The sequence below is a fragment of the Colossoma macropomum genome, unplaced genomic scaffold (genome assembly GCF_904425465.1).
Source record: "Colossoma macropomum unplaced genomic scaffold, Colossoma_macropomum, whole genome shotgun sequence".
In the NCBI taxonomy this organism is placed as follows: domain Eukaryota; kingdom Metazoa; phylum Chordata; class Actinopteri; order Characiformes; family Serrasalmidae; genus Colossoma; species Colossoma macropomum.
In genome coordinates, this window is record NW_023494792.1 from 38,331,246 (window position 1) to 38,344,237 (window position 12,992).

A 12,992-nucleotide genomic window follows, 5' to 3' on the forward strand; every position below is an offset into this window, starting at 1 on the left:
TATGTATTTTGTTCATTACTTACAGCAAGGAACACACCGCACACCTTCCATCACCAGTGAGGATCTGGAGAGAAAATACCAAGAAGACAGCAGCGCCACAATCGAGTTTACAGCAGGCCAACGTTCTTGTGAGCTCAACATGCAAGGTTAGGCCTTAGCTGTGCTTAAAAGAACACCTCACATTTCATGGATTTCAGAAATTTATTACATTGATCTTTAGGTACTTCTTAGGACAAGAGCTTCTTACGATATATTCTGTTGCTGTGAATATGTAACGCCATTATTGTACTGTTTAACTGCCTAAGATCTACAAAGTGAAGTACAAATATAATATATTGTTCAATTTGTTGTTATTTACTTGTTTTCTGCCATTTTACATTTAATTGACTAAGCCTTTTTCACCCAGACATGATGCAGTACAACAGACAGATGGGCACCAAAAGGTCAGTCAGGAGGAGACCTGTGTTTCTGTCTGCAGAAGATATACAGAAAATCAAAGCAAGGTATTCTATGTAGCTCTATGCTTTAAAAATATTATTCCAGTTTCATATATGCTGTGAATTACAATACATTCTGAAATACTGCAAATTTATTGCAAAGTTATTGTAAATTATACATGTATATTATTATTTGTTATAAATTGTGATTTTCTTCTGAACAGCATATGGAACTAAAAATCCAGCTGGAGAAAAGTGAAAAAAAAGTCTTAAAAAGACTATGCTTCAAAATATTGATGTTTATTTCTTTTTTTCATAGATGGCAACTTATAATATATACATTTTTTTTTCCATAGTCAAAAGGAATCCAGGGGTCCCTTACAACATTCTAAAGCTTTGCCTCATCACTGGGATAAGACCAACATGCCTGAAAGTGGTTTCAAGGTAACACATTTTGTAAATTTCATCAATACAGTCCCAGTGCCCAAACAACTGTCATAATAATATTTTAATGTAAAAATATTATGATATCTACATTCAGTTTTTAGGAAAAATGAATACTGAGAGTTTTTAAGAGCAGTAAAATGCATGTGCAAGTGCTGTTCCAAACATTTGACAAGAATAACACAAGTCAGTTACAAGTAAAATCCCTAAATCTTGTTAAATATAAGTGACAGTACTTTGTAGCCTTTATTTATGTTATTACTTTATAGATGCACTACAGTGGTGTTAGGACTGCTATTATGACCATGATGCTGAATATAAGGACAAAAAGACAGGCAGTCCAAAATATAAAATACGGAATGCAAAAAAGTAAATTAAAATCAATTAATTGCCATATACACCAAGAGACATTTTGGACAATGAAAGAAGATGCAATATATATAGATGACAAGTGTCTGTAATGATATTTGCAGAAATAGCAAATGTTTCTTTTCCAGAGAGTTCTCCTAAACAGCAATACTGATGAGTATAAGAAGACTGATGAGCTCTTTCGTCAGACCATGTCTGGATTTCATGTGAAGAGCATTGAGAGAGTGCAGAATCGGGACTTATGGGAAGTTTTTCAGTGGTATGTTAGATGATCTACAAAGTGTAGACCACCATGTGAATAAGATAAATCAGAGGAGAGGGAGTACTGACCTGTGCACTGCAGGGGTATGCTATTTGCGGGACTGGAAAATACTACTCTGTGAGTTGATGGATTTTGGGTGTTTTACTGTTCAGCCTGCATTTGATTTCTAAAAGGAGAATGTCTTATGCATCTCTTACAGGCAAAGAGATGTCCTGAAAAAGAAAACAGCAGGCAAAGAAAATGAGAAATTTCTGTTTCACGGAACTCAGCACAAGCATATCGATGCAATCTGCCAGCAGAACTTTGACTGGAGAATCTGTGGAGTACATGGGACAGCTTATGGGAAAGGTAAGTTCATAATTTAGCAACACTTTTTTCATTCTACAATTTGCAGTAAATTATAAAACAGAATACACTAAACTGCACTATGCTGTGCAAGTCCTCCAGGATTGGAGGATGATTTAGAATTTAATTCAAATAAAAAGACAGAAAGAGGCAAATGTAATACTTAGTACTGTCTGGTGACTAATGAACAGTATACTAATGTGAGAGTTTCATTTAGGAATGGGGTTATAATCATTAGAAGACTATATTGTCAGGAACTGATCCTTAAATTTGAACTGTAGGACTCATAATTAGGAATGAGTCCTAATGTTTGAACAGTCGAAAAGTCATGAAAGTTAAAAAGCAATGCAATGCAAATTAGCTTCTCTCTAACATCATATGTTCTCATATTTAAGAGTGAGTTTAGACTCCACCTAAGGGCAGTGTAGAGCTTGTGTTTTACATTTTGTTCAGAGTTTCTTATCTGTTTAGCCTAAAGAAGGACTGCAGCTGACTAAAGGCTACCACACTCTGGATAAGAAGCCAGAGGGTCTCTGGTGCAGGATAGCAGACAGTACAAAGCAGAGCTATAGCTCATAGGAACCATCACAGAAAAGTGGCAATAAACAAGCAGCTCAAACTCATTTTACAATCTACTTGTGTAGATTTAATGGTATAAATCTTTTAGTGTCATTTAGTGAATTTATAATGTGCAGTATTAGTTCATTAGCTAAACTCGCTGTAAGAGCTAGAATGGATGAGGTAAAATATGATGTGAACATGCTAGTAATATTACTTGAGGTGTCATGTATATTGGCATTTGTTTGTCTTAAAGGCTTTATATTGGCACCTTTCTTTGTGTAAATTTCAAGCCACACCTAACCTACTCTGGATTTGTGATCTAGATTTAATATAGTACAATAATAGTAAGATGCAAGGTGACGTGACAGTCTCTGGTGTTGCCTGATGGTGTGCAGCAGCCTGTAGCCTTAAGAGTCCTATATTATCTTTGAAACATGCAGTTGATCAGTGCTTTTAAGTTCTAACGATGATGATGTTCAAAAAAATGTACCATGATGTAATTTAATGTGGTATGATAATTTATCATCATATTGACAATCCCTACACAGTATTCAGGTAAATAAACTCACAATGAAGGAATTAAAAACATGCATGCATCATGTTGTTACAGGGAGTTATTTTGCCAGCGATGCCAAGTACTCCCACAGCTACACTGACAACCAGTCTGGAAATCGATGCATGTTTGTTTGCCGAGTTCTGGTAGGAGAATACACCAACGGATGTCCCGACTATCTCCGCCCTCCTGCGAAAGATGGAGAGGACACCATTTTCTATGACAGCTGTGTGAATGACATCAGCAACCCCTCCATATTTGTTGTATTTGAGAAGCATCAGGTGTACCCTGAGTACTTAATTCAGTATGAAGGGGAGGCAGAGACCAGTCCTGAGCAAGTCCTCATGGATGAGTTTTCCCAGATGAATCTTATTAGTTTCGATGATTTGTCTGAATCCTGCCAGCTTTCTAGCCACTCTTCATTCTCAAGTCTTACCAGTGATGAAGAGACTATAGAGCCTGTAGACCCAGTTCTGTCCTCTGTCACAGTCACTGGCCCACGAAAATCCCATATTATTCGTCATCGTGCAGCCATTCGACCTACCTTCACACACTCAAAGACAAAATCTTTCAGAAATGGTATAGCACACCTATCAACACACACCCACCTCTCCAAGATCTCCTCAGTCAGGAAGTCCACCAGCAGGAAGACTGTAAGGCCACTGAGTCATCAAAGGTACCTTAGAAGATTTGGTTCTGTGGTGCAACCAAGTAACATGTCAGTAAATGACACAATTCCAGTTAGCAGTCAAAATGCCACACAAGAGAGCGTTGTTGAATCAGCTTTGGGATTAATTCCTGAGAATTTGTCTACAAACATGTCAGTTGATACCAAGCCATCAAATTCTGTTAGGAATCAGAAAGCAAGACAACAGAGGTCAAGATTCACTAGGTCAACTAAAGGGTTAAGTCCTGTGACCTTACCTGCAAACTTGTCAACTGATACCAAGATTTCAAATTCCAAGAGACATCAGAATGCTAGACGACACAGGACAAATTTGACCAGGTCAGCTAAAGGATCAAGTCCAGTGACTTTGTTTGAGAAGTTGTCAACTGATGCCAAGACTTCAAACTCAGGTAGAAGTCAGAAGGCCAGACAACAGAGAGCAAATTTGACCTTTAAAGAAGTAAGTCCCCTGACTTTGTCTGCAGGCTTGTCAAGTGACAGCAAGACATCAAAGCCAGATAGAAATCAAAATGCTAAACAAAAGTCGTCAAGTGTACCCAGGTCAGCTACTGGAGATGTCAAGACTTCTAAGCCAGTAAGAGGTCAAAATACCAAACAAGAGTTGTCAAATGTGCCTACGTCTGTGGTTTCTGTGGTTTCATCTACAAACTTGTCAAGAGAAACCAAGACTTCGAAGTCTGTGGTTTCTGTGGTTTCATCTACAAACTTGTTAAGAGAAACCAAGACTTCAAAGCCAGTTAGAAGTCAAAGTGCCAAACAAGAGTTGTCAAATATTCCCAGGTCAGCTGGAGCATCAAGTGTTGTGGTTTCATCTACAAACTTGTTAAGTGATACCAAGACCTCAAAGTCAGTCAGAAGTCAGAACGCTAGCCAACAGAGGTCAAATTTGACCAGTTCACCTGGAGGTTCAAGTCCTGTGGTTTCATCTGCGAAGCTGTCAACTGATACCAAAACTTCAAAGTCAGTCAAAACTCAGAATGCTAGACAACAGACGCCTGGTTTAACCAGGTCATCTGGAGGATTAAATCCAAGCTTGTCAACTCAAAGCAACACTTCCAAATCAGTTAGAAGTGACAGTGTCAAAACACAGAGAGCTCCTAATCCTGCTAGTACATCTAAGACTAGTGCTGCTTCACAAAAAGGTAAAACAACAGGTAAGGGCTGTAAAGCGAGACATTAGTTGTGGAGTAGCACCCATTTACCCCAATTTTTTTATCTTACTTAAGAAAATTCTTAGGATCTGCTATCATTGATTTGTTGAATGATAGTGGTTTGACCTATCAGATAATTACACTTCAATTAAATGACCCAAGCCCCTGCCCCTTTTGTTTCAAAATTAATACTGCCCTTTTTGATGAGCTTTAATTGCTTAATATGCTGCTGTGCAAAACCTGAGGAAGCTTTTGGCTGCATCCTGCCTGATCACACACAGCCACTTTTTTCTTATGTCTGAACTGTTTTTTTTTTAACCTGTTCTAATTTTAAAACACTTTAGTAAAGTAAGCCTAAATTTCACAGCATGCGAGACTGTTAAAGTATGTCACTCTTGTTTGTTATGTGTGGCAGTAAAGACATGTCATTATAGATGTAATGTAGTTGATAGATGGTTTGTATTTTTTTCTTTTTATTGCCCATAAAATCAAATAAGAAAAATGTGTTTAGTTATCTAGTTGAAGGTGTAAACGAATCTGCAGAAAGAGCTATACGGATTGCAAGTTTTGATTTGTGATTTATATCATGAACTTTAATTTACTTTTAAATAACAATTAACCAAATGTATGCTTTTCATTCTGTGTGGAGCATTAACATGCTTGAATAAAAACATTAAGGCAAACCACTGAGATAGTCATATTTTTTGCCCTTGGGAAAGAAAAAATATTTTTGGGCTGAATTAGCGCAATCTCACATTGAAAATTTGAAAAAAATAACTTTAATTGATGTAAACTTAGTCTAAGAACACTCAATTACTGGCACCTCTCGAACTTTTATTAACAAAGTGTAACTGTTAATAAAGTTAACAGTAACTGTTAATAAAGTTAAGTGTACTGTTGTTCATTTTATGAGCTCCACTTACCATAAAGGTGCAATTACTGTACTAAAATTATCAGCATCGTGGAACTACACAAGCACATCTGTATGGTAAGTGGACCTGATAAATTGAACAATGAGCATAGATTCAAGGTACCTAATGAAGTGGCCTTATAAAGTGAGTGTACTTCACTTATGTAAGTCCACTTATGTAAGTATTCAGGAACTCTTAACCTCTCGTCCACGACTCCTTGTTTTATTGGGGTGTAAACATGAGGTGATACAGAGTTTAAATTCCCTTAATCACCTAAAAGTAAGGATCTTCAAACTCCACCTGAAATGTAGTGACTACTCTAATGACCTTTGAACTTGTACATCATAAAACAATTACACATGGCAAAAGTAACCAAATCACTTGCTCACAAATAAAGGGCAAACCAAGTTAAAATTAAGCAAATGAAGACAAAGGTGATTTTTGGTGTGTCACTTAGTCGTTCATCAACATGGGGAAGATCAGAGAATACACAGTTAAATAAACCAATATACACATGGCCAAAAGTATGTGGAAATCCCTCCTAATTACTGAGTTCACTTTTTTCAGACACCCCCGTTGTTAATAGGTGTATTAAATGAAGCACATATCTATGTAATCTCTATAGACAAACACTGGCAAAAGAGTGGGTCGTACTCAAGAGTGCAGTGACTTTAAATGTGACACTGTCATAGGATGCCACTGGCGCCGGAGTCAGTTCATGAAATTTTTGCCTGCTTGATCAGCCCCCGTCAACTACGCCATTATTGTTAAATAGGAATATCTAGGAGCAACAGCAGCTCAGCCAAAAAACGGTAGACCACACACACTCAGACAGTGAGGCTGTAGTGTGCTGGAGTGCGTACTACAGAGTACAGTACAACACGACTGCCTCTGGAAACAACATCAGCACAAGAGTTGTGTGTCAGGACCTTCATGAAATGGGTTTTCATGGCAACGTAGCTGCACACAAGCCTAAGATCACTAAGCAAAATGCCTTAGTGTCAGCTGTAGTGGTGTAAAGCATACCGTCACTGGACTCTGGAGGAGTTGAAATGTGTTTTCTGGAGTGATAAATTACACTTCAATGTCTGTCAGGCTGACGGACTAAACTATGTTTAGCAGATGCCAGGGAAACGCTGCCCACTGGAATATACAGTGTCAGTAGTAAAGTTTGGTGGAGGAGGGATAATGGTCTGGGGCTGTTTTTTCAGGTTTTGGGCCTCTTAGTTCCAGTGAAGGGTAATGTTAATTGCTCTTGCATGAAAAGACATTTTAGACACTTATATGCTTCCAACTTTGCGGGAACAGTTTGGGGAAGCCTCTTTTCTGTAGCAGCATGCCTGTGCCTCTGTGCATAAAGCAAAGTCCATAAAAGCGTGGTTTGAAAAGCTTTGGGATGAACAGGAATGTTGATTGCGAGCCAGACCTTCTCGTCCAACATCAGTGCCTGGCCTCACAAATGCGTGAATGAAGTGGAGTGGCAGATATTAAGCTCCTTGCACAAAGCGTTCCTGTAATCCTTCTGCTTCAACTCTTCTCTGGGCTTTCTAAGTCCCACTCCTCACTCACACGTCAGAGAAATCCCACGCTGTGTCCGCTCCATTTGATTCATTCTCATGATATTTATTTTATGGCTCAAGTGTATGGACAAGACACAACATACTTTATTTCATTAATTATGTAATTCATGGTCATTATTAAATGAAAAACCAGTTATACATTCTGTGATACATAGACTTTTTTTCAGAAGGTATAGGCTTGAAGCGACGGCCCGATCACAAACTAGAAAACTGCCAGGGGTAAAGATAAAGCTGCCAAGGGTTGAGTATGTGCTTTTAACACCATCTTCTTTATCGTTCACGCAGCCAAATGTACGACTTAAGTCAATGTAGCTGCAGCAGTCACTGTAGCATCACTCTTGTCACACAAAGGTAGTCAGTGTGGAAAAAAGAAAGAGCAAGAGAGAACACTGATGCTCCGACTTTATGAAAAGCCGCTCTGTTAAATCACACTGCTCCCCTCCCACTGTGCACTGCTCACATGCTCTGATTCCCACAGACACACTCTAAAATCTTGTGGACAGCCTTCTCAGAACAAAGGAGGTTGTGATAGCTGTGGGGTTGAGGGGGGGAATCTATATTAATGCCTATGGTTTCAGAATAGGATGTCCAAAAAGCTCATAGGTGTCCCCATAGTTTTGGCCATATAGTGTATGTGGTGACCATATATATATATATATATATAAGGCAGTGTCTGTGAACATCCATCCATCCATCATCTAAACCGCTTATCCTTCTGGGTCGCGGTGGGGTGCTGGAGCCTATCCCAGCTGTCATTGGGCGGAAGGCAGGATACACCCTGGACAGGTCGCCAGTCCATCGCAGGTGTCTGTGAACAGTAGGGAATAAAGACACAAGGATCATCCTTTGCAGAAGATGGTAGCTCTCTGGGTAACCATATCTCCAGACCTGCATTTAGATGCCACATCCATGCCAAAAACTATTTGAAGGCCTGCCAGAAGAAAGCTTTCATCTAAACACAAATGTAAACACCTAGAGTTCACTAGAGGCTTCTGGAACTTGACAGGATCTGGATTCTAATATCAGAAAACAATAGAATAAAAATTCTACTGAATAAAGAAAGAAAAGAATGTAGAACTATTCATTTATGTACATAGTGTAGCATAGGCTGGTTGTTCCTAAACCTGGTCATGGAGACCCATGCTCAGCATATTTTTGTTTTTGTGTGATTAATGAGACATTAATTTAAATTTTTGTGTGATTAATGATTTTTGCTCAGTGTGATTAATGAGACAAAGCAAATGTGCATAGGATGGGGTCACCACTTTCACTGCCTACCAAGGGCAACTAATCTCGGGTAGTTGAAATGACCCTGTAAGACAAACAGGTACTGGCTACTGTTTCCTCTCGCCTCAAATCATCTTTTCCCTGACAACCTCCATTCTGAAGGCTTTTTAGCCTATGGGATCCATCCTTGTGTAGGGATTTTGTAGGGAGCACAACTATTGTCTTCAAGTAAAATCAATGGTACCTCTGATGATCCTGCCCATCTGCCCCAAGCCAGGTCAAGGGGTTTTTTGACCTCCAGCTGAAAAAACTACTCCTAGTACTACTACTTCGAACAGGTAAATTTATTCAAAAACCTGATTCTCATATAGTAAATTTGTAAATATAAAAGTATTTAATCCAATAATATACTTCAGAAAAAAAACATTGAAGGAGGCATATAGTTTATATATAAGTATATAAATATATACATTTCTCAGTCATTAATTCCTTCAAGAGCTAAATATGCATTCTTCTCTATGTATGTGTACCATTTAGGACAGAATTAACCAAATAATTTCCAGATTCATGAAAACCAATTTCATTCTTTTTCTTTTAAAACCTTGTATTCGGTAAATGCAGGGCAAATAAGATGCTATTGTTGGTTTTGTGTGTGTGTGCACGCATGCGTGCATTTAACTGTTGGGGGGAAGGGAAAAAGCAATAAAATCAACAAGAAAAGCAATAAAATCAACGTTGCAGCCTGGAAATTTCAATCAGTTTTGCACAAGAAATCAGTGAAGAGTTTCCCATTACATTTTCTGTGCATCACCCAGACAACATTACATTCTAAACCACTCTATAAAGTGCATAGTACCCCAGGGAACAGAAAATCCAATGCTATGGCACTATTACCTTGGTGAATGATTATATCTTAGTAGTCTTCTATAAATAAGTGTCTACAAGATTATAGACAATGTTTATTAGTTAATTAATTAGTTAATAATAATTATTATTTGTCAGCTTCTCATCAACAACTTTATGTCTGCCTGACACTGTGAGATAAATGTTTATTTGTGTAGTCTCTGCATGTGTATCCCCAGGGAATGCTCCTCTTCCTCTGACAGTACAGGCTACCACTAATATTACACTTTGCAAATGGACCAAATGGACACGTCCTCTAGTGACCGGCAGCGGGTATGCGCTATACCTTGTGAATGTGAAAGACATGCTGAAATGGTCCATGCAGCTGACTGGGCTGTATAACAGCTTGTGTGTTCAATGCCTTTTGGGCTTTGTGATGCAAATCCGATGTATCACCTTGTTTTTTTTTTTTGTTTTTTGTTTTTTTTTAATTGAAGTTGGATCAGGAATAAATTGTATTCACAGAAGAAGAGTGCCAATCGGTTTGTTCCTCTCCAGTGGTGTAGTCAGGCATTGAGGTAACAGGTAACAATTTATCATATAATATCATTAAAAAGACAAAATGTCTTGTTTTTCTGTAATCTTCCATCTAAATGTGATGACCTTTGCCTTTGAAAACATATTTTGATGTTTGATTATGTCATTGTACATTAGTGGGCGGGGGAAAATAATATTAATCTATAATCTGTGGTTTGCCTCCCCCTCCTACCACCTAGGACAAGATTGGCTGAAAGGTTTAAACAGGGTCCTCAGTTAGGAAATCCACATAATTCCTGTGAGTGCAGTTTTAAGGGTGTGTTATGTTTCAGGACAAATTAGGAATGTAAAGTATTTATAAGTATTTATTTTTATTTAAATTTTTATTTCAGATTGCAGATGCCTTATTTGAATACCTGATTAACTCCACCAAAATATTTAATGGCGTTTTCAGATGGACATACAGTATACATAATGCACAGACAATTATACATCACCTGCATTTTTTTGTTTTAACAATGTAATTTAAAAGTAACAAAGCGTAATCAGATTACATTACTTATAATAATCCTTTGGTTTAGGCTACATTGTATGTTTTTTAACAGGCTAACTAGAATATCTTGGGTCTTCTGGCCTCTGGATGGTTCTTCTCAGCATATGTCCAAAATAAGAGAGGTTTAGTTTTGTTAACTGGGCTTCGAGTGAGAGGTGAGGCTTGATTTGGTTAGACTTTAGACTCTGCTGTCTGAGGTACTCTCAAAAGTCTTTACAAACAACAAAGTTCAAAGGCATCTATATTTTTCCTGTCTTGCTTGTTTATTATCCAGCTTTCACATTCATAATGAAACATTGAAGAACAATGACTGCCCACACAGAAATCTGATATGTGGCCATGTTTATATCATAAAGGGTGAGGTATAAATTTTAAAATATATGTACATGATGTGTAAGTATCAAATAATGGACATGTATGCATTTTACATGGATCATACACATGTCTGATACATGGTTGAATACATCAGAGGACAGATATAACTGTTAATATTATCTGTTTTATTTTGAATACTAAATTATTTAAATGTGTCAGGGAGCAATATTTCCATTTATGTTTAAAATCATTTTATTGCATAGCTTATAACGTCTACATTTTACAATATTTCGTTACAAAATATCAAAAATGTCACATTTACCCAATTTTTAACTGTACTTACCCTTTACTCCAGGAGGACTTTATCTCTGGTAAATATATTTAATGAAAGCAAATGTAAACATAAAGCAGTTGTACACACATTAATATTGTAATCAGACATTTATTTCACCTGTACAGCACATGACATTAAGTCTAAATTCAACCTGGTTTTCTTTGCAAATGACACACTTGAAAAAGATGGTTCTTCAAGGGTTCTTTATTAATCAAAATGGTTCATTTTGATTAATAAAGCAGGTAAAAATCTTCATCCCCTCCTCTGCCAACTTTATTAGAAACACCTACCTTGTCCTTCTTCCCCCTGGCCACTTTATTGGAAACACTTACCTTCTTCCACTCAATAAAATAAACTTTTAATAAACATAATCACTTTAATTAAGTACCTTTGGTCTGCAGTGCAGTTTGTATCGGTAATATTATGGTTTGCCGTGATAAATAAACTAATCTGTGCACGTGGCAGTTTGTATCTGTAGTATTATGGTTTGTGTGTGTAACATATCGTTATGTGTGTTTCACTGTATCTGTAATATTGTGGTTCGTAATGGTAAATCGTGAGTATCGCGATGTTACGTTTGCCCTATTGCCTACCGCTAGTTTAAATAACGGTCGTTGCGCGTGAACAGAGGATGCTGCACTGAAATGCAGATCCTTCAGTGAAATGAGGCGCCTCCTGTGATGAGCAGGGCTAATATCAGCGTCCTCATATCCTGCGTTTTGGCTGCTGTTCCGGCTCACACTGCTGAAATATTAATGTTCCCGCGTCACATGGAGGAGTGTGGGTATTGGGGAGGTGCCGATGAGTGCAATGAGACGTTGTTCACGTTCCCGGCATGCATTGTGAGGCAGGGAGGTAGCCTGGAGAAAGCTGTGGCACGAGCGCAGGGCTTCCCCCCTCCCGCGAGCGCACACACACACACACACACACACCGACAGCGGAGCGGACACACACACTCTGAGGTAAAGGAAAAGCCTAAATGTACAAATGCTGATTAACGCTTTTGTATGAAATGTTTGCAGTATCGTTAATGGAGGAATAACCGGAGTTTCCCTCAGGCTGTCATAGTGCCGTGTTTTTCTGTAGCGGATGGAGCGACTGACGGCCAGCCTAACCGCTCCCTGCGTGTTTGAGCGGGTGGTGGTTGCTGAGAGAGGCAGCAGATCTGCGAAGGGAATATGTTCGCACTGAAGGTGGTGTGCGGTTGAATCGTGTTGCTCGGCTCCGTTTGGTTGGTTAGGTGAGAGAAAACGCTGTGGTGCGGCATCTATTCTGACTTCCAGGCTGCGAGTGGGGAAAGTGTAGGATGGGGGGATTCCCTACCCAGCCTGCCGCTTACAGACCTCATGTTCGTGTGCAACAAATGGAGCGTCGAGCTCTTTATGGTTCACCAGTGTTGGTAGCCTCGCAGCACCGCTGTGAGAGCAGTGACTGGGCATGCAGGCTTAGGCTTGTGAGTGCACTTGTTGAGAATCCTATTAGAAAATGATCTCATGCTATAAGAATATTATGCTGCATAAAACGTCTATAATAATCTGTACTGTTTGCACATCTTAGAGTCCTAAATGACTATAAAATTATTACTATTATCTGTTATTACTATTATATTACTATAATCATGCAGACATTCCTGTAGGATTGAAAAAAGATGGTTTTTCAGTAAAGGGAATGGTTCTGTTATGAGTTCTATGTAGAACCTCTCCATGCTTAATTGGTTCTTTGCATGATGAAATCATCGTTCTTCAGATTGAAAATGTGACGTGTACGTTTCTATACAGCACCAAAAAGAGTTCTGCTACTGTTACAAGCTTGACATTGTAACAGTCGAAGAACCCTTTTTGGTGCTATGTATAACCACTTTCAAAAAGGTGCTACATAGAAC

At 38.5% G+C, this 12,992-nt stretch overlaps 2 protein-coding genes across 2 annotated transcripts in view; both read left to right on the plus strand.

The window, feature by feature from the left end:
- Window positions 1-5,514, plus strand: part of LOC118811191 — a 35,696-nt gene extending 30,182 nt beyond the window's left edge. The window contains exons 25-30 of the mRNA XM_036575355.1: window positions 26-146; window positions 407-503; window positions 794-881; window positions 1,379-1,509; window positions 1,712-1,860; window positions 3,029-5,514. Of these exons, the coding sequence (XP_036431248.1) occupies window positions 26-146; window positions 407-503; window positions 794-881; window positions 1,379-1,509; window positions 1,712-1,860; window positions 3,029-4,839 (2,397 nt within the window). The 3' untranslated portion in view covers window positions 4,840-5,514. The remainder of the gene's footprint in view (window positions 1-25; window positions 147-406; window positions 504-793; window positions 882-1,378; window positions 1,510-1,711; window positions 1,861-3,028) is intronic.
- Window positions 5,515-11,968: 6,454 nt separating this feature from the next.
- The window catches only part of syn3 (synapsin III), a 141,223-nt gene continuing 140,199 nt past the window's right edge, over window positions 11,969-12,992 (plus strand). The window contains exon 1 of the mRNA XM_036577108.1: window positions 11,969-12,072. The gene's annotated coding sequence lies outside the window, so the exon portion shown is untranslated. The remainder of the gene's footprint in view (window positions 12,073-12,992) is intronic.